At 44.4% G+C, this 24,032-nt stretch overlaps 1 protein-coding gene across 1 annotated transcript in view; it reads left to right on the top strand.

Moving 5' to 3' along the window:
• The first annotated feature begins 2,152 nt into the window (after nucleotides 1–2,152).
• GALNT2 (polypeptide N-acetylgalactosaminyltransferase 2) overlaps nucleotides 2,153–24,032 on the top strand; it is a 177,950-nt gene continuing 156,070 nt past the window's right edge. Inside the window, exon 1 of the mRNA XM_089669800.1 lies at nucleotides 2,153–2,439. Coding sequence (XP_089525926.1) covers nucleotides 2,341–2,439 — 99 coding nt within the window. The 5' untranslated portion in view covers nucleotides 2,153–2,340. The remainder of the gene's footprint in view (nucleotides 2,440–24,032) is intronic.

The following is a 24,032-nucleotide window of genomic DNA, read 5'->3' as shown; positions in this document are numbered from 1 at the left end:
TAGCAGAACATTTTTAAATCGCAGGCAGAATCATGGTGATTATGCCCATGATTCAAAACACCCCATGTATTGCGTGTTTTTGCAGCTTTTGTCAGGAGCTTTTCAATTAAAAGGTGTTAAGAGCTCCATTTAAAGGTGTGGAGTGTTGCTTATAAAAGGGTGGAGAGCTCCTTATAAAAAGGCGGAGTGTTCCTTATAAAGGGGCGGAGTGTTGCTTATAAAGGGGCGTAGAGCTCTTTATAAAGGGGCGGAGTGTTGCTTATAAAGGGGTGGAGAGCTCTTTATAAAGGGGTGGAGTGTTGCTTATAAAGGGGTATAGAGCTCCTTAAAAAGGTGTGGAGTGTTGCTTATAAAGGGGTGTAGAGCTCTTTATAAAGGGGCGGAGTGTTGCTTATAAAGGGGTGGAGAGCTCTTTATAAAGGGGTGGAGTGTTGCTTATAAAGGGGCGGCGAGCTTTTTATAAAGGGGCGGAGAGCTCTTTATAAAGGGGCGGAGTGTTTCTTATAAAGGGGCAGAGAGCTCCTTATAAAGGGGTGGAGTGTTGCTTATAAAAGGGCGTAGAGCTCTTTATAAAGGGGTGGAGTGTTGCTTATAAAGGGGTGGAGAGCTCTTTATAAAGGGGCGAAGTGTTGCTTATAAAGGGGTGGATAGCTCTTTATAAAGGGGCGGAGAGCTCTTTATAAAGAGGTGGAGTGTTTCTTATAAAGGGGCAGAGAGCTCCTTATAAAGGGGTGGAGTGTTGCTTATAAAGGGGTGGAGAGCTCTTTATAAAGGGGCGGAGTGTTGCTTATAAAGGGGTGGAGAGCTCTTTATAAAGGTGTGGAGTGTTGCTTATAAAGGGGTGTAGAGCTCTTTATAAAGGGGTGGAGTGTTGCTTATAAAGGGGCGGCGAGCTTTTTATAAAGGGGCGGAGAGCTCTTTATAAAGGGGCGGAGTGTTTCTTATAAAGGGGCAGAGAGCTCCTTATAAAGGGGTGGGGTGTTGCTTATAAAAGGGCGTAGAGCTCTTTATAAAGGGGTGGAGTGTTGCTTATAAAGGGGCGGAGAGCTCTTTATAAAGGGGCGAAGTGTTGCTTATAAAGGGGTGGATAGCTCTTTATAAAGGGGTGGAGAGCTCTTTATAAAGAGGTGGAGTGTTTCTTATAAAGGGGCAGAGAGCTCCTTATAAAGGGGTGGAGTGTTGCTTATAAAGGGCCGGAGAGTTCTTTATAAAGGGGTGGAGTGTTGCTTATAAAGGGGCGGAGAGCTCTTTATAAAGGGGTGGAGAGCTCTTTATAAAGGGGCGGAGAGCTCTCTATAAAGGGGTGGAATGTTTCTTATAAAGGGGCGGGGAGCTCTTTATAAAGGGGTGGTGTTGCTTATAAAAGGGCGGAGAGCTCTTTATAAAGGGGTGGAGTGTTGCTTATAAAAGGGCGGAGAGCTCTTTATAAAGGGGTGGAGTGTTGCTTATAAAAGGGCGGAGAGCCCTTTATAAAGGGGTGGAGTGTTGCTTATAAAGGGGCGGAGAGCTCTTTATAAAGGGGTGGAGTGTTGCTTATAAAGGGGCGGAGAGCTCTTTATAAAGGGGTGGAGTGTTGCTTATAAAGGGGCGGAGAGCTGCTATTTGAGCAGAAAACGCGTGATATAATGCTTGAAAAAAAGCGCTTTTTAGGCATTTCCACTGAAATCTATGGAGACAAAAACGCACACTTCTGCCTGAAATGTAGTTTTCTGAGCGGCAGGCGTTCTGCTACAAGTGACAGGACGGTCAGGTGTGAACAAGGCTATTGCACACAACAGGTTTTTGCTGGTTGAGCGTTTCGAGCTCCATAATACTGGAGTGTGAAGGGCTCCTTAGTGGGGTGGCCATAATGTTGTGGCTGATACGTCTCATATACGTGTTCTTACATGCCATGTCGCTCTATTTCCGGACACAATAGGGGCAGACTAGGAGAAGAGTGAGAAAACTCCGGGAGATGTCAGCCGCTGGACTTCCCCGTCCTGCAGCCACAAGAAGGCAGAACACAGCGGAAGCTCAGCAGACACGGCGTACAGTAACCATGGCAACGGCGGGAATCCCACCCTTCTCTACCGGCAACCCCCTCCGTGATCTCCGATTGGCTGACCAGGCACAGCTTAACCTTTGCCCTCTGACCTGATGATGCTCGCTGTTTCCTGCTCGCTGGCCTTGTTGCAGTCCTACGAGTCAGTGCCAAAAGGAGAGCCAGAGGTAGAGGGTGGGATTGATTGACGCTGCACGGCGGAGGAGGCGGCGGAGGAGGGGGAGGGAGGAGGACGCTCGTCAGGCAGCGCAGGGCTCTCTCTTCTGTCAGTATTCTCTGCCCGGTGCTATAGAAGAGCAATGAGGAGGAAATCTCGGATCTTATTGTGTTTCGCCTTCCTGTGGCTGCTGGGAATCGCCTATTACATGTACTCGGGGAGCTCTGTGAGCAGCAGAAAGGTAACCAGGGGAATGGGCTCCTGTGCGGTGTGTGTAACCCTGTGTGTGCCGGGGAGGGGAGGGCACTTCCTCCTGGAGCTGGGGTCAGCCACGTCTGACGTGTGAGGATTGCACAATGGTCGTCCTGTCAGTGGCTGGCTCCAATGGCCTGGGCTGTATACCTGGAAGGGGGAAGGCAGTATTGTCTACAGTCGTGTCTGACCTTGGCCTAGGCTCCTCATTGGGTGTACAGAGGGGTCCCTGATTTCCAGGACTGGCCCTGGTCTGGGGAGCTCACCCTGCAGTGTGTCTTCATAGGAGAATGGCTGACTGTAAACACTGGGCTGCTGTAAATGGATTTCCAGGCCGTTCACATGTCATCTATTGAAGTGCAGCAATGCTGTATACCAATGTGATGGCTTCATGGATGTGTCATTGGACTGTGTGCAAAGGCCAAACTTCTCTTTGTTTTAGGGTTTGGATGGAGTAGTAGACTACTGATACCAACGATAGGGCCCTATTTCTCCCACTGACACCGGCTATGGGTACTATTCTTCCCACTGACACCAGCGATGGGTACTATTCTTCCCACTGACACCAGCGATGGGTACTATTCTTCCCACTGACACCAGCGATGGGTACTATTCTTCCCACTGACACCAGCGATGGGTACTATTCTTCCCACTGACACCAGCGATGGGTACTATTCTTCCCACTGACACCAGCGATGGGTACTATTCTTCCCACTGACACCAGCGATGGGTACGGTTGTTCCCCCCCCGACAGCTGCGACGGGCACGGTTGTTCCCCCCCCCCCCCGACAGCTGCGACGGGCACGGTTGTTCCCCCCCCCCCCGACAGCTGCGACGGGCACGGTTGTTCCCCCCCCCCCCCGACAGCTGCGACGGGCACGGTTGTTCCCCCCCCCCCGACAGCTGCGACGGGCACGGTTGTTCCCCCCCCCCCGACAGCTGCGACGGGCACGGTTGTTCCCCCCCCCCCGACAGCTGCGACGGGCACGGTTGTTCCCCCCCCCCCCCCGACAGCTGCGACGGGCACGGTTGTTCCCCCCCCCCCCGACAGCTGCGACGGGCACGGTTGTTCCCCCCCCCCCCGACAGCTGCGACGGGCACGGTTGTTCCCCCCCCCCCCCGACAGCTGCGACGGGCACGGTTGTTCCCCCCCCCCCGACAGCTGCGACGGGCACGGTTGTTCCCCCCCCCCCCGACAGCTGCGACGGGCACGGTTGTTCCCCCCCCCCCGACAGCTGCGACGGGCACGGTTGTTCCCCCCCCCCCGACAGCTGCGACGGGCACGGTTGTTCCCCCCCCCCCCCCCCGACAGCTGCGACGGGCACGGTTGTTCCCCCCCCCCCGACAGCTGCGACGGGCACGGTTGTTCCCCCCCCCCCCGACAGCTGCGACGGGCACGGTTGTTCCCCCCCCCCCGACAGCTGCGACGGGCACGGTTGTTCCCCCCCCCCCCGACAGCTGCGACGGGCACGGTTGTTCCCCCCCCCCCCGACAGCTGCGACGGGCACGGTTGTTCCCCCCCCCCCGACAGCTGCGACGGGCACGGTTGTTCCCCCCCCCCCGACAGCTGCGACGGGCACGATTGTTCCCACTGACACCGGCTATGGGTACTGTTCTTCCCAATGACACCAGCTAAGGGCATGATTCTTCCCAATGACACCAGCGATGGGTACTATTTCTCTCAATGACAGTTACGACGGGCATGGTTGTTCCCCCCCCCCCCCCCCCCCCCCCCCCCCCCGAGCAGCGACTGGCACGGTTGTTTCCCCCTGAGAGCAGCGACGGGCACGGTTGTTCCCCCCCCCCCCCCCCGACAGCTGCGACGAGCGTAAGTGTTCCCATTGACGGCAGCGAGGGACACAGTTGTTCCCAATGAGCACAGTTGTTCCCACTGACACCAGCAAGGGGCACAGTTGTTCCTATTGACACCAACTATGGGTACTGTTCTTCCCAACGATACCAGTGCTGCAGCACAGGGTTTTTTTTTTTAAAATCAAATGGGTTTTTATTGAAATTTTACATAAACAGAACAACCCACAAAACTCCACCTGAACAATCTTCTCTCCCCTCCACGGGCTGCCCAGAAACCTACAAAAATAGAACATTTATCAGTGCAAAGTAAACAATTGCTGGTGTATCTAATAGGGTTACAAACAACAAGCATGTGGCATCTCAGAAACAACTCAATCTTGTTGGAGAACTTTATCATTAAATAAACGGATACAGATTCAATATGATGCTTCAAAGTGTTTCAATATTCAACATTTATGAAAGGAAATTATATCTAGGTTTTTCCTGCAAAGCATACCGTAAACTGATCTACAGATGCAATAAGACTTCATATTTCCCTGTAATGATAATCTCAGGTCATAGTTATTCCCGCTGACACCAGTGAGGGGGCGCCGTTCTTCCCAGCAACACCAGTGAGGGGGCGCCGTTCTTCCCAGCAACACCAGTGAGGGGGCGCCGTTCTTCCCAGCAACACCAGTGAGGGGGCGCCGTTCTTTCCAGCAACACCAGTGAGGGGGCACGGGGGCGCCGTTCTTTCCAGCAACACCAGTGGGGGGCGCCGTTCTTTCCAGCAACACCAGTGGGGGGCGCCGTTCTTTCCAGCAACACCAGTGAGGGGGCACCGTTCTTTCCAGCGAGGGGGCACAGTTCCTTGGCTCCCTTCTGCAATTGCTAGTCCCTTGACTGTCGTTTGACCCTTTGGCTTCAATAACTTCCTCTGAAGTTTCCAACTGCATTCTTGTTTCTGGTCAGTGACTCAGAAAGGACTGATGTCAGGGGATCAGTATCAGGGGATCAGTATAGCAGCCAGGCAGCTAGTATTTTCAGAAGGCAGTCAGCATCGGTTCTTGCTAGGAAGATTTACCTTCAAGGCGACGTTACTATCTATGCATTGTAGAAACACTTTGCAGCCTGTTACTCCAATGCGTGTTAGCATGCAATACACAGTGTGATAAATTGTAGTGTGAATAATTTGGGGCACTTTCACACTGATCCATAGCAAAGACGCGGCAAAAATGCATATGTAGTTTTACTTCAATTTTACTGTGATTGCGGTGTTTTTCACAGGACATGTGACTCAAAAACCACATCAAAAATGCCAAACAGGTGGTGTGGTGCCTTTTTTTTTTTTTTTTTTTTTTTTTTTATTATAAACTATCCAATTATGCCCCCAACAATGCAGCAAGCAGTATTTTTTACACCACAACAGAAGTGCAACGCACCAGTGTGAAGACATACATTGGGAAGCATTTTTCTTCAGCTTTTCTTGCGCTTTTTTTAATGCAAAAGTGCTTCAAAAACTCAGTGGGAAAAAAGCCTTAAGGTGGGAATACACGATTAGGAAATGGACCAATCAGTCATCCGATGACCGAGAGGTGTTCGTTCGTTGATCGAAATCGTGGCCCACATTAACCAATCTAAAAAAAAGTCGGGCAATACGTAGTGTTGATGTCTTCCGTACAAGTGGAAGTGATGTAGTGTGTGTGTGACCTTGTAGCCACGCCCTTCCGTCCAGAATGCGCGATATACACAACAATTAACAGCAATGAGTATAATATAGTTTATTACATTATCTATATACATAAATAGTGATACATAAAATATAATAAGCATCATTCTGGTTTCATCATCTCATTCGGCCAATCTACTTTTAACATTTGGATTTTTCGTTCGTGTTTACGAAGATTCCTTGGACATAAACATCCGGGTCATCTGTTTCCGCTCATGCGTGATAGCGCTTGATAGATTTTCTTTTTGTACGACCATCATACCACCGCATAGAAAATCGGTCGTTCCTAAGCAAAATGACAACATTTTTTTACTGTTGGTCAACCTGATTTTTTTTGTTCACAAGATCGTTATCGGTTAAAACATCCTGCTCATCATCATTCGATCAGTGGTTCCGCATAATTTTTCATACGATTATCTTATCGTGTGTACGGGGCATTAGAATGGTCAATAACACGTCACCAGCACACCATGGACCCTTTGCATCTCTTCCAAATGTTTACATCACATCACATGCGGTGTCAGTGCAACTTTTCGAGGTGGAGCAGGACCCCTTTGCCTGGCATGATGAAAGGGTCCTGCGTATCCTCGAAACATTGCACTGACACTGCGATGAGATTGCACCAATAAATGTTTGGAAGATATGCAAAGGATCCATGGTGTGTTTGTTCTTGTTTTGTGGTAATATCAGTTCGTTACAGCACCCCTTACCCCAGACTCTTCTCAGAAATGTGTCATGGGATTATATTGAATCATTTGGAATACATCCTAAAACACAAATAACAGTTTACAGCACATCACTGTGCACTAATTTACAAAAAAATGCTGCAGGGATGTTTGTTTATCTGTTCCCTTGTGCTGGCAGCCAGTTCTAAACAAGTGGATGCCTAATGCAATGCATGTTAACACACATGGTAATACACTGTGATGAGATGTAGAATTGTAATGGGGTGGGAAATCAATCCTATGGCAAACTCGGATTTTATAAACTACAGCTGCATTGATATCTGACATGATTAGTTGTTAGCTTGTTCCTTTCCCACTCTGTTGTTCCACCTTCTTCCTCAAGTAACGCCTTTTCTAGGAAGAGTGTGCTAACCCTCTAATTCATGTCATAATGCAGCGATCAAAGGCTGAATGATCTCTCACTGTCATTTGTGTTCTGGATATGCACTAAGTGAAGTTAGGAAAGTCACTATTTGCCTAGGAAATCGAGAAGTCTGACAGACTGGGCTGGAGAGGGCAAAGCTGCCAGAAAGATACACACTTGGCAGCCTTTGCTGTCCTCTTCCAGATTAAGATGTAACTTCAGATTGACACACGGTGATTGTTAAGCTGTAGAGTTCCTTGATTCTTGTAGATCATATTGGATGACCGGCTTCATCCATGCTCAGGGGAGTGTAGCAGACGCTATGACTAAGGATGTGTCAGACATACTTGCTGTCATTTATGAAGTAACCATGTAATATGAATAATTTAGTGTATTCATATGAATGACTCTAAGCCCAAGAACTGAGTAACCACTTGACTGCTGATTACTCAGTTCTTGGTCTGTTCTGAGCAGAGAGCAGTGTCCGTCAGTCACCGCTCTATGCTCTGCTCCTCCAGTGATCACTGATGCTCCAGGCTGTGGAGGGGCGGGGGCAACTGGCCCAGGCTGAGCTAGCCGACAGTCAAGCATCTGGGTGGATCTCAACATTAATTTTGGGGTCCTTCCAGAGCCTGGACTGGCTCTGTGATGTCAGCCAACAGTGGGGTTTAGTTTGCTGTTGACTGCTTCTGTGGGCACAAGTAGGTGTACTCCTGTGACCCAGAAGAGAAGTATGGCCCAAAAAGCTCTTGCCTACTGTGTATTGCTCTTGGCAACAAGAACGTTGGGCTTTAACGCCCAGCCACCGCACACAGTGGCATGAGGCTTTGTACTGAGAGTGCCTTCACTCCCTGCTCCAAGCACACTGATTGAGCTGTCACCAACAGCACTTGGTCAAGTCTTCTGATTCGGAACCAGTGGAATGGACTCCTGACCATGTTGTTGCAGTGGGTAGATGATACAGAAGCCTTGCCACCTCCTTGGCATTAAAGCCCACTTTGGACTTAAAGCAACTCTCTCTCACAAAAAAATTTCTTGCAACAATTGACTTTTAATTAAAAAAAAACCCCAAAAAAACACTGGCACCGCTGTACACCTTAACTGTCCAGGGTACAGGGCATATGATTCCATCTGGCAGGTGATTGGAGTTGAGGGCGCATTGTGATTTATGGGTCAACAATCAAGGTAAGGGTGCATTTCGTGTGGTGGAGTTGCACAAGCTTTATTGGATCCACTGGTGATCACTGTCTTGGGAAGTGTGGAACACAGATGATATTTATGATTGGACTGGTTTCTTTGAACTTTTTATGCACTCATTTATTTCTTTGCACCTTGTCTGCACTTTGTGTCACATTGATGAATACACTGTTATGAACATTTTTCTTACATTATTTACTATTAATCAATATTTTCAGCTTCACGGTTTAAAAAAAAAAAAAAATTTTCAGCACTTTAAAAGTTTAGTGTGGCTGTCAGGTGTTTATTATTATTATTTATTTATTTTATTTATATATTTATTTGGGGACTTGTTATACAAGCTTTGTTTATTGATACATTTTATTTTTTGCAATCTATTTTTGACACATGCATTTTCTATGAGGTTAATTAGTGTTACATATGTTGGGCTGTGAAGGGCTGTTAGGTGTTTATTTTCTTGAATTAGTATTATTCATGTCTATTTATCCATTTATTTTCTTGTGAATTCGATTGGAAGCGCAACGCTCTTTATTCCCTTTTTTTTTTTTTTTTTTTTCTTTTTTTTTATGGTGTATTTGGGAACACTATTGGTGTTTGCAGCAGCCCTTGGTAATTATTAGTGATAGTTTGGCAGCGCATTTTAGTTGTTTTTATATTTGTTTAATATACATTTAATATTTACCTCTCTAATGTGCAGCAAATCCTCCCTTTTTGGTCTCTGTAGAATCTTCACATCTGACACTTCCTGGGTGTTGAATGCCTGGTTTCCCGCTGTTGGCTGTAGTTCCTTACCCCTGCCTTTACATCACTACTGTTTTTTCTCTAGTGACATAGGAAGCAGCAGATCAAAATGCAGCATATGGCGGGAGGCTCAGGCATCTGATGCTGAAGTGTCAGATCTTGGAAGCTGCAGCTGTTGAAGACAACAAAGTGAGGACTTACCTGAGAGGTAAGTTTTAAGGGTGTTCTTTTGCACGCTGTTTTTTTTTTTTTCTTTTTTTTTTTATATATATCTCTATTGCAATAAACATTTTCCATTGCAAACTGTATTTTGTTAAAATGGAAGTAAAGTCCACTTTGTAAGTTGTTCCTACAGGTAAGTCTATAATAAGGATTTCCTGTAGGTACAGTTAATATCTCCTAAACTTGCACCGTTTAGGAGATATTTATACAACATGTAGGCGGTGATATCACTGGCGCATGTACTCTGAAGGAACTGCACAACATGCTGGACTTTCAGAGTTTCGTGCCGCAACCAAGGGCTAATGTGTGGGAGTGATGTCATCGTGGCTCCGGCCATTCAAACTGCCAGAGCCTGTGAACTCAGAAGGAAGACTGGGTGAATATAGCGACGCCTGGGAGCTGTGACAGAGCAGTGTTGGAGAGCACCATGTATAGGTAAGTATGTCATAATGTACTAGTATGCGGTGCATACTAGTAAATTCTGATCTAAACCTGAAGGGGGGGCCCATTATTTAGTTTCTTTTTTTCTGGCGGTTTACTGCCGCTTTAACTAAGAAATCAATTCACTAGCGATCCATAAGTCAACTCAGGAATGTTTGTTACATTGAAATTAAATAAGGAAAGGGGAAAAGAAGCAAAGTGGTTTCCCATAATGGCCAATCGGATAAAATCTTTAGCCCCCGTTAGCACAAAGTGATTTAAAACTCATTTCCAGAAGAAGTTCCAATGTTAAAAAAACAGATTTCCATGGTATTCTATTGTGCCTGTTGCCATCTTGTTTTTAGACATGCTCACATGTTTTTGATCCCAATATACTTGAACGGGAGTGCCTGAAAATGTGTGTAGTGTGTAATTTTTTTTTGTGCGTAATTTTGCACCTAGCATATTTCTTCTTCTCCTCCTCACTACCTTCCCATTGGCTAAAACAAAAATGTTCAAGCTAGAAAAACACAAAAAAAAAACCAATAAAACCCCCACATAAATTCTCTCAAGTGTGAATCCAGGCTTATTCTCTTGGAAAAGGAATCAAAGAATCACATTAGTCATTGCGCCAGTTCCATTTCCATTCTCGTTTTCTTTTCTTGTATGAAGAGCCCCTTGATATTGGGAGTATAATAAATGCTACAGGAAAGAGTCAATAGACCCAAACAAAAGATATTTTGTGTTTAGTTGGTCTCGAAGATATTGTCGGCACAAACATATTTACAACGTCTATATCTCGAAGTGAAGTACTTCAATTGAACAGTAGGTTCAAAGATCAAGGACTTCTGATTTATGCTTTATTGGCATTCACATGCTGATACAAAGACTGCAAACTCCTGAAGGGGTTTATTTTAACAACTTTATTTAAGAAGGTCCAATTTGCTGCTTTTAGGGAAATATGAGTTTGACTGAGAGCTGCATATTTGAGTTTGGAATTGTTTATAGGAGGCCACACAAACTAAGGACTTTTCTTACTATCCAGCAATATGTATATACACTATATTGCCCAAAGTATTGGGGCACCCCTCCAAATCATTGGATTCAGGTGCTCCAATCACCTCCATGGCCACAGGTGTATAAAATCAAGCACCTCTGCATGCAGACTGCTTCTACAAACATTTGTGAAAGAATCAGGAGCTCGGTGAATACCGTGATAGGTTGCCACCTGTGCAATAAGTCCATCCATGAAATTTCCTTGCCACTAAATATTCTACAGTCAACTGTTAGTGGTAATATAACAAAGTGGAAGCAACTGTGGACAACAGCAACTCAGCCATGAAGTGGTAGGCCACGTAAAATGACAGAGCGGGGTCAGTGCATGCTGAAGCGCACAGTGCGCAGAGGTCGTCAACTGTCTGCAGAGTCAATAGCCAAAGACCTCCAAACTTCCTGTGGCCTTCAGATTAGTACAGCAGTGGATAGAGAGCTTCATAGAATGGGTTTCCGTGGCTGAGCAGCTGCATCTAAGCCTTACATCACCAAGTGCAATGTAAAGCTTCGGATGTAGCGGTGTAAAGCACGCCACCACTGGACTCTAGAGCAGTAGAGACGTGTTCTCTGGTGTGACGAATACGTGTCTGGCAATCCGATGGATGTGTCTGGGTTTGGTGGTTGCCAGGAGAACGGTACTTCCCTGACTGCATTGTGTCAAGTGTAAAATTTATCAGAGGGGGTATTATGGGTGTTTGGTTGTTTTTCAGGGGTTGGGCTTGGCCCCTTTAGTACCAGTGAAGGGAACTCTTAAGGCGTCAGCATACCAAGGCATTTTGGATAATTTCGTGCTCCCAACTTTTGTGGGAAAAGTTTGGGGACGGCCCCTTCCTGTTCCAACATGACTGCGCACCAGTGTCCATAAAGACATGGATGAGCGAGTTTGGGGTGGAGGGACTTGACTTGCCTGCACAGAGTCCTGACCTCAACCCGATTTGAACACCTTTGGAATGAATTGGAGCGTAGACTGCAAACCAGGTCGTCTTGTCTGACATCAGTGCTTGACCTCACAAATGCGCTTCTGGACGAATGGTCAAAGATTCCCATAGACACACTCCTAAATCTTGTGGACAGCCTTTCCAGAAGAGTTGAAGCTGTTATAGCTGCAAAGGGTGGGCCAACTCAATATTGAACCCTACGGACGAAGACTGGGAAACCATTAAAGTTCATGTGTGTGTAAAGGCAGGTGTCCCAATACGTTTGGCAATATAGTGTATTTTGGATTGTAATATATTTTCAGGTAGTGGAATGACTCGCCAAAATGAAAGCAACCGCGTGAATCCAACCTAAAGAAAGCTGTCATAAAAAATACATTGGTGCTGACATTACTGACCACCCTTGGATAATGCTTGTACCCTGGCAGCCACGCTGGCCTTCTAGCCGAAGGGCAATTTCACAGTACTGTGCGGGTTGGCCGCAGCACAGTGTGCTTGTGGTTTTCGCATGAGTTACCAACTTTTCCCTATAGACTCCTATTAGATCGGACATTTTTGGTGCTTTTCCTGAAAGTGCACCAAGATTCCTGCATGGTGCATCTTTGAAAGCACACCAATCTATGGGGAAGCACAGGTAACCTGAATTAAAATTGCAGGTACGCTGCTGCGCTGTACCCTGCACAATTTCAGAAGGTGAGCAGTGGTAGCCCCTTATTTCTGTCCTGACAGGTTTACTTTTAACTTGTTCTTAAAAGTTGGGCATGGGAGTCCATTCACTTGGAGTCTTAGAGGCCTCAAGTTGTGTACTTCACTCTTGTGTTGGAGAGGATAACTTTGTTCCCTTTCATTACACTTGCCATGATTATGTTCTTCATAAGGCTAGGTACACATCTGTGCGGGTGGTGCTGCTGTGGATCCGCACCACCCACACAGAGGAATGAGGACCCGCGGGCGGGTGCCATTAGTTCTAATGGCACGACGCCCACACTGGAAAACGCAACTATACTGGGAACTGAGGTTCCCGTGTGGGCTGCATTTTTGGAAGAAGTGCAGGGACTTCTTCCCTGCGTGTCATGGGCATGGGAGTCCATTCAAGTGAATGGGCTCTTGTGCCCATGCAAAACGCGGCCCGCACGGCCGCATATATGTGAACCGGGGCTAAAGGTAGGGAGGTAAGGTAACCCCAGCTGTGTCTCCTAGCAATAAAATGAGTAATTAAGGAATACACAAGTAACACATTGCCCCATATAGAGATAAAGGATGTATAGGTAGTAGAGATTTGCTATAAAGCTGGTGCCCACAGTACAGCTTCAATTTGAAGATACTTCTGATAAGTAAATATCATAGATTTATAAAACCTCATCCAGCTGTTATAATTTTGAATGGATCTTCTCAGACCTTACACATTTTGAGATATACAGTATGCCTACATTAAGTGCATTTTTTTTAAACAAAACCCATATCCCTTTCCTCAGCTCTCTTCATCAAATCTTTTCATTGAATAATAAAGTGCTTAAAAGACTAAGTTCACTTTTGAAATGAAATGATTGCCATCAAGGGGCCAGTAACCTAAAGTGTTACTAAACCCAGGACCCTGCATTCACTATACCTGGTCTCCCACAGTACACAGAACATGGAAATGCAATTCGTTTAGTAAATATAAACTGCTAAATACCTTTTCTTATCAGCAGGATATAGCAGTTTTATGACTTCTATGGGTTGAGTACTGATTAAAGATTGTAGGAGGAGTTTTCATTCTCCTATGACCGCCCTATGAGGCTGCAAGAACCCTGACCCACCATCTAGATAGTGCTGTTTGGCCCTGCGCTGATCCCATGCATCCTCCCAAAGGGAAAAAAACCTCTCTAGCACATACTCTAAACTGAGCATGTGCAGAGTGACTCCAAAGACTCTTTGTTATCAAAAGATGAGTTGGGGACAATGGAAGAAGGGGAGGATCAGAGAAGACAGGATCAAACTGCCTTTTTACACAGTGCAGAGGATTAACCTCTTAAATTCTACAGCGAGTATAACAAGCATGCTTTACTGCATATACAGACTGATTTTTACTGTTGTGGGTTTAGTAACACTTTAAATACACTTTGCAATTTTTGGAAAATATTTCCTAATGAAACTGACATGACTAAAGGCCATTTTCAGCACCTTTGAAGCCTGACAGAAAACTCCTGTTATTGGCATTCTCCCATCCCGACTAGTTTCTAGGACACCGCATACATTGAGGACTTCAGCATCACAGGAGTGGGCTGACTCAAGGCTGCATCTGCGCAATCTTCCCCTGTAGCAGTGCTGGAGGCAAGCACGCAACATAGCAAGTAGCCAGGACAGAGGAGTGCTAACTATCTAGAACTGCCGGGCTTCGGGGTTACCCGCACATGGCCTGCAGCATGACAACAGTTACTTGCTCTTTTATATCAGAACACAATCAAGATTCCTGGAACCCTATGTAACCACCCCCCCCCTTCTATTGTTCATAACCTAGAGCAGTGGTTCTCAACCTGTGGGTCGCGACCCCTTTGGGGGTCGAATGACCCTTTCACAGGGGTCCACTAAGACCATCAGAAAACACATATTTCCGATGTGTAAAGAGCAGTTACTGTGTAGAAAGCAGCTGCTGTGTTGAAAGCAGCTACTCTGTTAAAAGCAGCTACTGTGTTGAAAGCAGCAGTATTGGAGGTAAAACGACACTCATGAATTATAATTACTGGGTAAATAATTTTATGGTTGCGGGTCACCACAACATGAGGAACTGTATTAAAGGGTCACGGCATTAGGAAGGTTGAGAACCACTGACCTAGAGGGTCATGGTTCTGTAGTCTTCTGTGATAATGTCATTGATAGCAGTCAGCACGTGCAGAGAGAATAGGAAGTTATCAGCTCCAATGATTTTCGGAAAGTTCAGCAGGTATTTTTTGTTCTTACCAAGCAGATACAACAGAACTCTTTCAGTGGCATATTTAACAGACAAAAAGGACCAATCAAAACAAGTTTACTGTAAGGGTTATATACCCTTTAAATGTGGTTGTGTGTGTGTTTTTTTTCTTTCTTTCTTTCAGCGATCTTTATTTTGTCAGCTCACTGTATTAGTCCTCATGCACACTGGACGTTTTTACAGCGGCTGTTTTCTCTACAGCCAGTAAACTCCCCAGCATGTTATCCTGTGTGGTCCATGCACACATAGACTGTAATCAATGTTTTTTGGCGGGGACGTGTTTTGGCTGAAAAACCCCCCCAGAACTAGTGGGTTTCTAGAGGAGTTTTTTAGCTATAAAAACGCTGTAATACTGAAAAACGTGGCAAACTGGCATTTTTTAACTTTTTTTTTTTTTTACCAGAAAAAACGTGGCTATACACGAATGCAAAAACACTGAAAACGCATGATTTTAACATGACTTTACACAGCTAACGTTACCTGCGTTATTAAAATGCCCAGTGTGCATGCAGCCTTAAAGTCTTCCTGCTGGCGGAAGCTAGCCCTATAACAAAATCCAAACTCTGGAGGTATTTCCTGGTCTTCCTGATCATGTGGTTAGCTGTTGCATTGATCATGTGACTAGGATCCCATTCTATCGTTACTAAGGCTAGGTTCACATCTGTGCGGGTGGTGCTGCTGTGGATCCGCAAGAAAATCCATGCAGCCGCACCACCCTCACAGAGGAATGCGGACCTGTGGGTGGGTGCCATTAGTTATAATGGCACGCCGCCCGCACTGGAAATCGCAACCGCACTGGGAACCGAGATTCCCGTGCTGGCTGTGGTTTTACAAAGACGTGCAGGGACTTCTTCCCTACGTGTCACGGACACGGGAGTCCATTCAAATGAATGGGCTCTCGTGCCCGCGTAAAACGCAGCCCACACGGCCGCATATATGTGAACCAGGGCTTAGGAACCGTGAGCTGACGTGTGAGCATTACTGTGTGAATACGATTGAATGCGCTCCCAGCACATACCTGTGCACTATACACACAAGTGACAGCACTGCATTAAACCCGCACAGATGTGAACCTAGCCTTAGTAACGATGGGCAGCACAGTGGCTAAATGGTTAGCACTTCCGCCTGGCAGTACTAGGGTCATCAGTTTGAATCCCAACCATGGCACCACCTGCCTGGAGTTCGCATGTTCTCCCTGTGCCTGCATGGGTTTCCTCCGGGTACTCCGGTTTCCTCCTACACTCCAAAGACATGCTGGTAGGTGAATTGGTTCCTGTCTAAATTGGCCCTTGTATATGAATGTAAGTTGGGGACCTTAGATTGTACACCCCTTGAGGGTTAGGGACTGATGTGAATGTACAATATATATGTAAAGCGCTGTGTAAAAATTGACGGCGCTATATAAGTACCTGAAATAAATCAATAAAGCCCACCACAACGTTGCCACATTTTGCCAGCATGAGGTAGTTAAAGTAGCTATAAAGTCTGATACTAATTTGAAGTCTGTTGCTCTAAGCTGCTGTCCATTGCAAAATTTCCAGGTAGACTGCTGAAATCTTACCTGTTAGATGATACATTCTCCTTCTGTGTGCTGCTGGCCTCTGTATTCACTGTGGCCCTGTGTCAGGCATCATCTAGGATTGACTGCCTCTGCCTGGTCAGCCAGTAAATGCCTCAACAGAACTGCAGCAAAAAAAAGTTATAGTGAACACTGCATACAAAGACATCTGGAGGGAGGAACACAGACCTAAAACAGAGCCTTTGATTCAGATCCATTGTAATACAGTTTGGTTGGATTTGTGGCTTTGCCTATTTTTTATGACCTCCCAGGGAGTGCGCACAAGCAGGGGGCGGGGAGGCCGTTTATAAACGGCTACCCGACCCTGCACTGCTACCATCCGGCCATTTTATATACAACGGCCGGACAGGAGGTGGTTAATAGCTGCAGTGTTGATTGCATTGTAGCCAAATATGAAAAGCATGATTACATTTTTAACCAGGATAAAAATGTGCTGCCGAGTAAGTAAACGTGGACACTGGGGTGGACTTACTAAGGCTCAGTTCACACCAGGGTGGATTTGATTTAAATCAAACTGATTTAAATCACTAGTCAGTAAGGCTTGATTTAAATCCTAGTTTTCTACATAAAGACTAATTCTTGCTGGTATAACTTTAATATGCAAGTAGATGAAGATTTTTAGAATAACAACTTTTTATATTAGTTTTTTTATCCCCAGTTTAATAGCTTAATCATTCATATTTGGACAACTTTTCTGTTGTACTTAGGAAGGAGAAAAATAATCATTACCTTAATAATAACAATTTAAATAGATTTATTCAACTGAAACAATAACATTCCAGCATATGTGATTTACTTAAACAAACATCCATGTTTGTTAACTAATTTGGCTAAACAAAATATATATATTTAAGAAACTGAGACTGTCAGCCCCTTCCTCCTCACACTTCGTTTCACTTTCTTCTTGTGCAGATCTATTCCACTCCAAACAATCAGAAAAATATTGTTTCTATTCTATTCACTGAACTTCTTGAAACTTAGCACTGAAGGGGTTGATTCTGTATTCATAGGTTTGTAGAAGTTAGGATTAAGGTCTTTTTCTTAACTCTGTTCATGTTATAACATTTTTGCTGTGAAGAAGAGGCATGTGATCTCCGCTGAGTCAAATTCAGTTTTGAGAACTGCAAAAGTAAACCAAGCATCTGTGATAATATCTTGTAGGCAGAGAAACTGCCCAATAATCTTACAAAAACCTCTGGAAGAGCATGACATTGTGAATGGATTAATGGAATTTATTTACCAAAAAAATTAAACATATACAGCCTTATTCTACATAATTAAATACCTAATCTTTTTATTTCATGATGGAATAACCTTTGGATGGTAATATGTTTTCCTCATTTCATTCAAAAAAATCCGATTTTTTTTTTTTTTTAATCGATTTTTATCCACCCTGGTTTACACTAGCTTTGAAAGCAGGCATTTGAGGGGTGTGTTTAACGCTCCTCAAATGCCTATGGAAATGATACTATGGGCAGCACACAGTGCTGTTCACATTAGCAAAACGTGAAGCGTTAGCGTCGCATCAAAATTGAAGCCTCATCTCGAGTCAGGAGTTGAATCCTTTCAACGCCTCCCATTCAAGTCTCTATGGTGATGCTCCTCAAATGCCTGGCAGGCATTTGCGGGGCGTTAATACCATTTAGCCCTGGTTCACATCTATGCGGCCGTGTGGGCAGCGCTTTGCGCAGACACAAGAGCCCATTTATTTGAATGGACTCCTGTGACACATAGAGAAGAAGTCCCTGCACTTCTGAAAACGCAGCCCGCACGGGAACCTTGGTTCCCAGTACGGTTGCATTTTCCAGTGTGGGCAGGTCTGCATTCCTCTGTGTGGGTGGTGCGGCTGCACAGATTTTTGTGCAGATCCGCAGTAGCGCCACCCACACAGATTTGAACCTAGCCTTAGAGTTTCTCTTAGATTGTAAGCTCCAAGTATCAGGCCCTCCTATCCCTCTTGTATTGAACTGTATTGTTGCTGTATTGTCTCCCGTTATATTGTAAAGCGCTGAACAAACTGTTGGTGCTTTATAAATCCTGTATAATAATAATAGGCATTTGTAGTGCGGTTTTAACGCTTGTAAAATCCCTCAAAACCGCGCGTTTGGGGAGCATTTTTAACTCTTCTAGACTGCCCATACTAAAGCTCATTAAACACCTGTCTAACGCTATATGGGGGTTTTGGAGGAGTTAGAAATTTAGTCAAGTGTGAACAAGCCCTAAAAGAGCAGAGCATGTTCACTTTGCAGAGTAAATTTTCACCCAGCTTTGTGAATGTTATAATGCAAAGGGAAAAGTCAATTTAAAAGATTACCCAATTAGGGAAATATTGTGAACATTTTTTTTTTTTTTTTTTTGCTCAAACCTGATTGGCTGGTTAACATCCGCAGAGCTTTACCTCATTCACCGAGCTAAGTGCAAATTCACTTGGTGACCTTGTGAATTTTCACCTAGCTTATGAATGAGGTGAAACTCTACTGCCTTCAATCATCTAATTGTGTGAGTAAAAATCCTGCTTTAAACTTTCTTTGCAAAGTTAATTTTCATTTAGCGTCACCTCATTTTTTTAAGCTAGGTGAAAATTCACTTTTTCAAAGTGAAAGATCACTACTTCTTTAGTAAATCAACCTCCGTATGCCATGTGGAGCCAAGGTTGGGATGGGGCATACTGTGCCTTAACCTGTGTAAGTGAGCCATCGTTTCGGAGGCATTTTGTACGAATAGCGGAGTCTGTAACTAGTCTTGAATGGTTTTTTGATCTCATGAGTCAGTTAGTGACATCCTTGGACAGCTTTTTGATCTTTGCCATGGAGGAGAGTTTGGAATCTGATTGTTTGATTGCTCTTGTGGACAGGTGTCTTTTATACACGTAACAAAATGAGATTAGCAGCACTCCCTTTTAAGAGACTGCTTCTAATCTCAGCTTGTTACCTGTATGAAAGACACCTGGTAGCCAGAAATCCTGCTGAATGATAGGGGATCAAATACTTATTTCCCTCATGAACATGGAAATCAGTGCACCATTTGTTAGACATGTATTTCTTTTGAATTTTTTGTTGCTATTCTGTCTCTGTGTTACAATACACCTACCATTCAATTTTTAGACTGATCATTTCTTTGTGAGTGGGCAAACATTCAAAATCAGTAGGGGATCAAATACTTCTTTCCTTCACTGTATAAGGCTTTCAGACTGGTTGTATTTGTGGATGGACAGTGTCTTCTCACTTTAGTCTTTCTATGGGTCTTGACCTTTTACAGTCCTCTCTTGCAAGTGTGTTGATGAGAACAAATGCACATTCTTCTTATTGGTGTACTTAAATGTCAGTGTTTCTTGGCTCCCCAAGCTGGTTGTCTCCCTTGTCTTCTGTACGCTCAGTGGGTAGACTCTGCAGCTGTTTGCATTGTTCTGTGGCTCACGTTATTCAGAACGAAAAGCTGTTGAGAAGGAACCAATCATAATTGGACTCTTTGCAGGAAATATTCAATTTTAAATGAAAATAATGTAGACTCGCTTATGGAATATTTATGTGTGCGCCTTTTGGGTAAATGTACTTAATTTTTCTGACAATGATTCTAAAATAAGAGACCCCACTAAAGTGTGGCCCCACTAAAGTGGGACCCCAATCTGGTAACATAGACCAGCCTTTCACAACCAAGATTCCTCCAAAGGTTACTGGGGGTTCCAAGAGCAACAAATGTTTTCTGTCTTTCCATAACCACTGATACCATGATCTTTCTTGGCTTTCTCTACGGGGGGGCAGACTTCTACTTCTCAACACTGTAAGGGGGTCCTTCACTCACTGACCACTAAAAAAGGGGCGACCACACGAACTACTAATGTACGGTGGCATTTCTCCACTGAAGAGGAGTGTTAGGGGGCACTACAATTTACACTGTGGTTATTTTATTGTCCATTAACCACTTGCCCTCCAGAGGATTTACCCCCTTTTCCTGACCAGGCCATGTTTTACGTTGCGTCGCTGCATTAGCTTATCTGACAATTACACGGTCATGCAACGTTGCACCCAAATTAAATCCTTTTTTCCCCTTAAATTCGGTGGTATTTGATCGCCTGTGCATTTTTTATTTTTTGTGCTATAAACAAAGAAACAACCAACTTTGAGAGAAATAATATTTTTTACTATTAAACATGTCCAATAAAAAAAAAATTTAAAAACCAAAATTCGTCATAATTTTTGGCCAAAATGTATTTTGCTACATGTCTGCTAAAAAAAAAATCCTAAGGGCTCGTTCACACTTGGCTGTTTTACCAACGCTTGCCAAACGCCCCTATAGTGTTTGACAAGCGTTGGTCCGGCGCTCCACAAACGCCGCATGCGCGATTTAGCGGTGGTTGCTAGGCGTTTGCCGAGCATTAAAAACACCCCACAAACGCCTACACTGCAGTTTGAATGGTGTTACCGCTCCGTAAACGCCCTGCAACCATACCGAAAACGCCGGCCGGGCGTTTGCGGAGCTGCACCATAGACTAGAATAGGAGGCTTCAACTCCTCCTGACTCGACCAGAGGCGTCCGTTTTGCCGCGACGCAAACACTCCCGTTAGAACAGCACCATGTGCTGTAATGTGCAGAATTGGTAGAGGCATTTGGGAAGCTGTAAAAACGCTTCCCAAACGCCTCTCTGCCGCCTGCACACAACGCTAGTGTGAATGTAGCCTTATACGTTTAAATTATTGGTTTACGTGAAAGTTATAGCGTTTACAAATGGCGGTGTATATGTACTGGAATTTTTTTTTTTTTTTTTTACATTTTATTTTTTTTTTTTACTGGTAATGGTGGCGATCAGTGACTTATAGTGGGACTGTGGTGGGCATTCTGACACTGGGGGGAACTGACTTAGTGTCATTGACATCCCCAGTGACACCAGTACAGTGATCTGCTAATAAAAAGCACTGACACTGTACTAATGGCACTGGGCAGGAAGGGGTTAACATCTGGGGTGATTAAAGGGTTAACTGTGTGCTGTGTGTGGTTTACTATGGGGCTGTGTCTGTGCATTCCATTGTAAGCACACTGCTTTGTTTGGCTCTGCTATGCACAGCCATACAAAGCAGTGTGCTGGAGCTGACAGGGAGAGAAAGAACTGTATTGTTTACATACACTTCTCTCTCCCTGTCTGTATCACCGGGTGCCGGCGAGTAATCACGCAAATGGCGGTGCGGGTAGGGCGCGCGCGCACGCCCCCTACCTGGAAATGCAAAATCACGTGTGTGTATATTTAAGTTATTTTCCGTACCCCTGCTGCCCTATAGCAGTATTTGTGCTCTAGGGCGGCGGTAAAGCTGTTTAATATTTGGGAATCTTGGTATTCTGGTTGTGGGGTTTGTTGCTATGCCTTGCTAAATGTAGAGGTTTGTTTTCTCAGCTGTCACACTTGGGACCTTGATGGTAATAAACTGCTGCAGAAACTTTATGAAAGTAAAATGTCCACTTTTAGCTGCTTGGCTTTTATGTACATAGGAGTGTGAGATTCTTTTTAATTAGCGGCTGCTAAATAAAAGACTGTTCAGTTGTACACTTTCATTGTTTTTGTTCATGCTCATTGCCTTGGCTATGGTTTGTCTTTTTCACACCTCCTTTCATGTTTCAGGTATTTGGGAATGTCTGCTTGCACCCAATGAGAAGTATCTAGGAGGCTATTGCTTCTGAACTTTTGCTGGCTGTGATTCTGGACTTTAGCTGTGCTCTGTGTTGCCTTGTCTGACAGGGAATGCAGTGAATAAAAAATAAATAAAGAACGTACAACACGTTACGTTTCTCTTGTGACAGTGTGTTACTGCATTCATGTGGATATTTGTTTTTACTTTAATGCATGTTGGTGGGTACTTTAAGTGACAGTAAATTCTTACATACACCCTGTGCAGTGTCTGGCCTCAGGTGATACACAGAGATTAAACAAATCCTCCTACGTAAGTTGTACTTGCTTATCTCCAGTTTTCTCTTCTCTACATCCGTTCAAAGTCCTGAATTTATAAAGCTCGTCTGAGCTTTCAGTAATCAGGGGGTGGAGAGCTGAAGTTACACTCTGCAGAGCTCAGTGAGAAGACCTCTGAGAGCTGATTGGAGGGAAGAAACACACCTCCCTCCACACAGCACACAGGGACAGAACTGAGGCTGTCAATCTACTGGAGGACCCTCCCCTGTCACCTTTTTTTCTCTTGGTGTCAGGAAAATTTGTCAGAAGTGACTCTTACAGGTAGAGGAATGAGGCAGCGGACAGAAATGGCACTTAGTGCTCTGGATAGAGACAATTACACACTATAGAGGGATATGCTTTGTTCATATTTCACATCTTGGGTTTACAACCCCTTTAACATTACTGGTAAAGTTTGGGTGACTGCAGGTACCCCTGGTTCTCAGTTCAATGCGGTATACAGGGCCTTTACTTTGCCTATTTACATTGCAGGGGGTTGCTTCCTCCCACTGATGCCATTCATATTTTTTTCAATGAATACTAGGGATTCTCTGATTGGACAAGTTGGAGAGCATGATATCGCTGCCCCTCCTCTCCATCTTGTCAAGTCATATAACACCTTGTATTCATTAAAAAGAAAAAAGAGGGGAAGCTGCTGGGCACAGGAAACTGAAAATAGTGGCTTTTGCTGTAGTAGTGCTGACTACTACAGAGATTGTTCGCTTCCTCAGCAGCATGAGATATGCAAAATTACATTGTGCCAAGCTGGACCAATACAAGTTTGCAATAAAGATGATTGCTGGAGTTCAGCTTTTAGACACTCAATGCCAGAACCTTTATGGCCAGTAGAGGCCCTGAGATTTGACATTTATTGATTACACTAGTTGCAGTATTAACGGGGATCATTGTGACCTAGATGGGCATAATAGGAGTCTGTGGGTACAATAGCATGCTGTTTGATGCAGAGTGAACATGACATTTTTGGTCATGGTAAAGCCTAGGGTAGGAATACTGTGAATATTTTGTCTGAATGATTTATTACAACCACGCCCAGGTTGCATAATAATACAATTGATCTGACAAAAGATCAGTATATAGTACTTATAGTATGCTTGAAAATTCTAAAGCTATTTCAGATATAAACATACAATATTCTCTGTCTGTGGTTATTGGGAAATGCCTGCATCTTTCACTTTTACATTTGTAAAATGATCGTTAAAATGCAGGCAGATTGTTTAAGAAACAAAAGTCAGAAAACTTGTGAAACCGGCAACACAATTTCCACGACCGCATACTTCAGAAATTGGTCGACCGGAAACAGTTTTTTTTTTTTTTTTTTTTTCTTCTTGACTCCCTTTACATTCCTTAGTGACTAACGTAGACTTATTTAAGGGATTTTAACACAGATGCAAATGGCAAAAGTAGGAAAATTCGTGTGCTGTCATGGAGAATATGTGGAAGGATAATTACCTGTAAGTAATCCGCAGTTCCCTTTTTGTTCCGTGACGACACTTTTGGGAGATATAAGTTTACATGAAACCGTCCTGCAGCCAAAACCATTTTCTTTTCTTGTTTTGGATAGAGTAGGGGAGAATTAGAACATATGGCTGTTATTGCTGTCTGCTCTCTTATTGGAGAGGCTTTACCAAACTTTCTGTATCTGGCAGAAGAAGGAATGAGGAAATTTGTTGTCACCAAGACAAAGGTCAGAATTTCTGCAAGTGTGTTAGGCTCCATGTACACAGGACATTTGGAAAGCACTTCTGAACGATGGAAACTGACTGCTGGAAAACGTCAGTTTAGCCGCGTTTACATACCGCGTTTATGCGTGTTTGCGTTTTAGAAGCGTTTTTTAAAGATAACCTCAGGAGACCTTCCAAAATGCCCAGAATGCACTGAAAAACAGTAAATAATGTACAATTTCAGACATTTTGAGAGAGA

The sequence above is a fragment of the Staurois parvus genome, unplaced genomic scaffold (genome assembly GCF_062004578.1).
Source record: "Staurois parvus isolate SC_StPar_1 unplaced genomic scaffold, SC_StPar_1.0 ptg000081l, whole genome shotgun sequence".
In the NCBI taxonomy this organism is placed as follows: domain Eukaryota; kingdom Metazoa; phylum Chordata; class Amphibia; order Anura; family Ranidae; genus Staurois; species Staurois parvus.
This window is presented reverse-complemented; position numbering and strand designations above follow the sequence as displayed.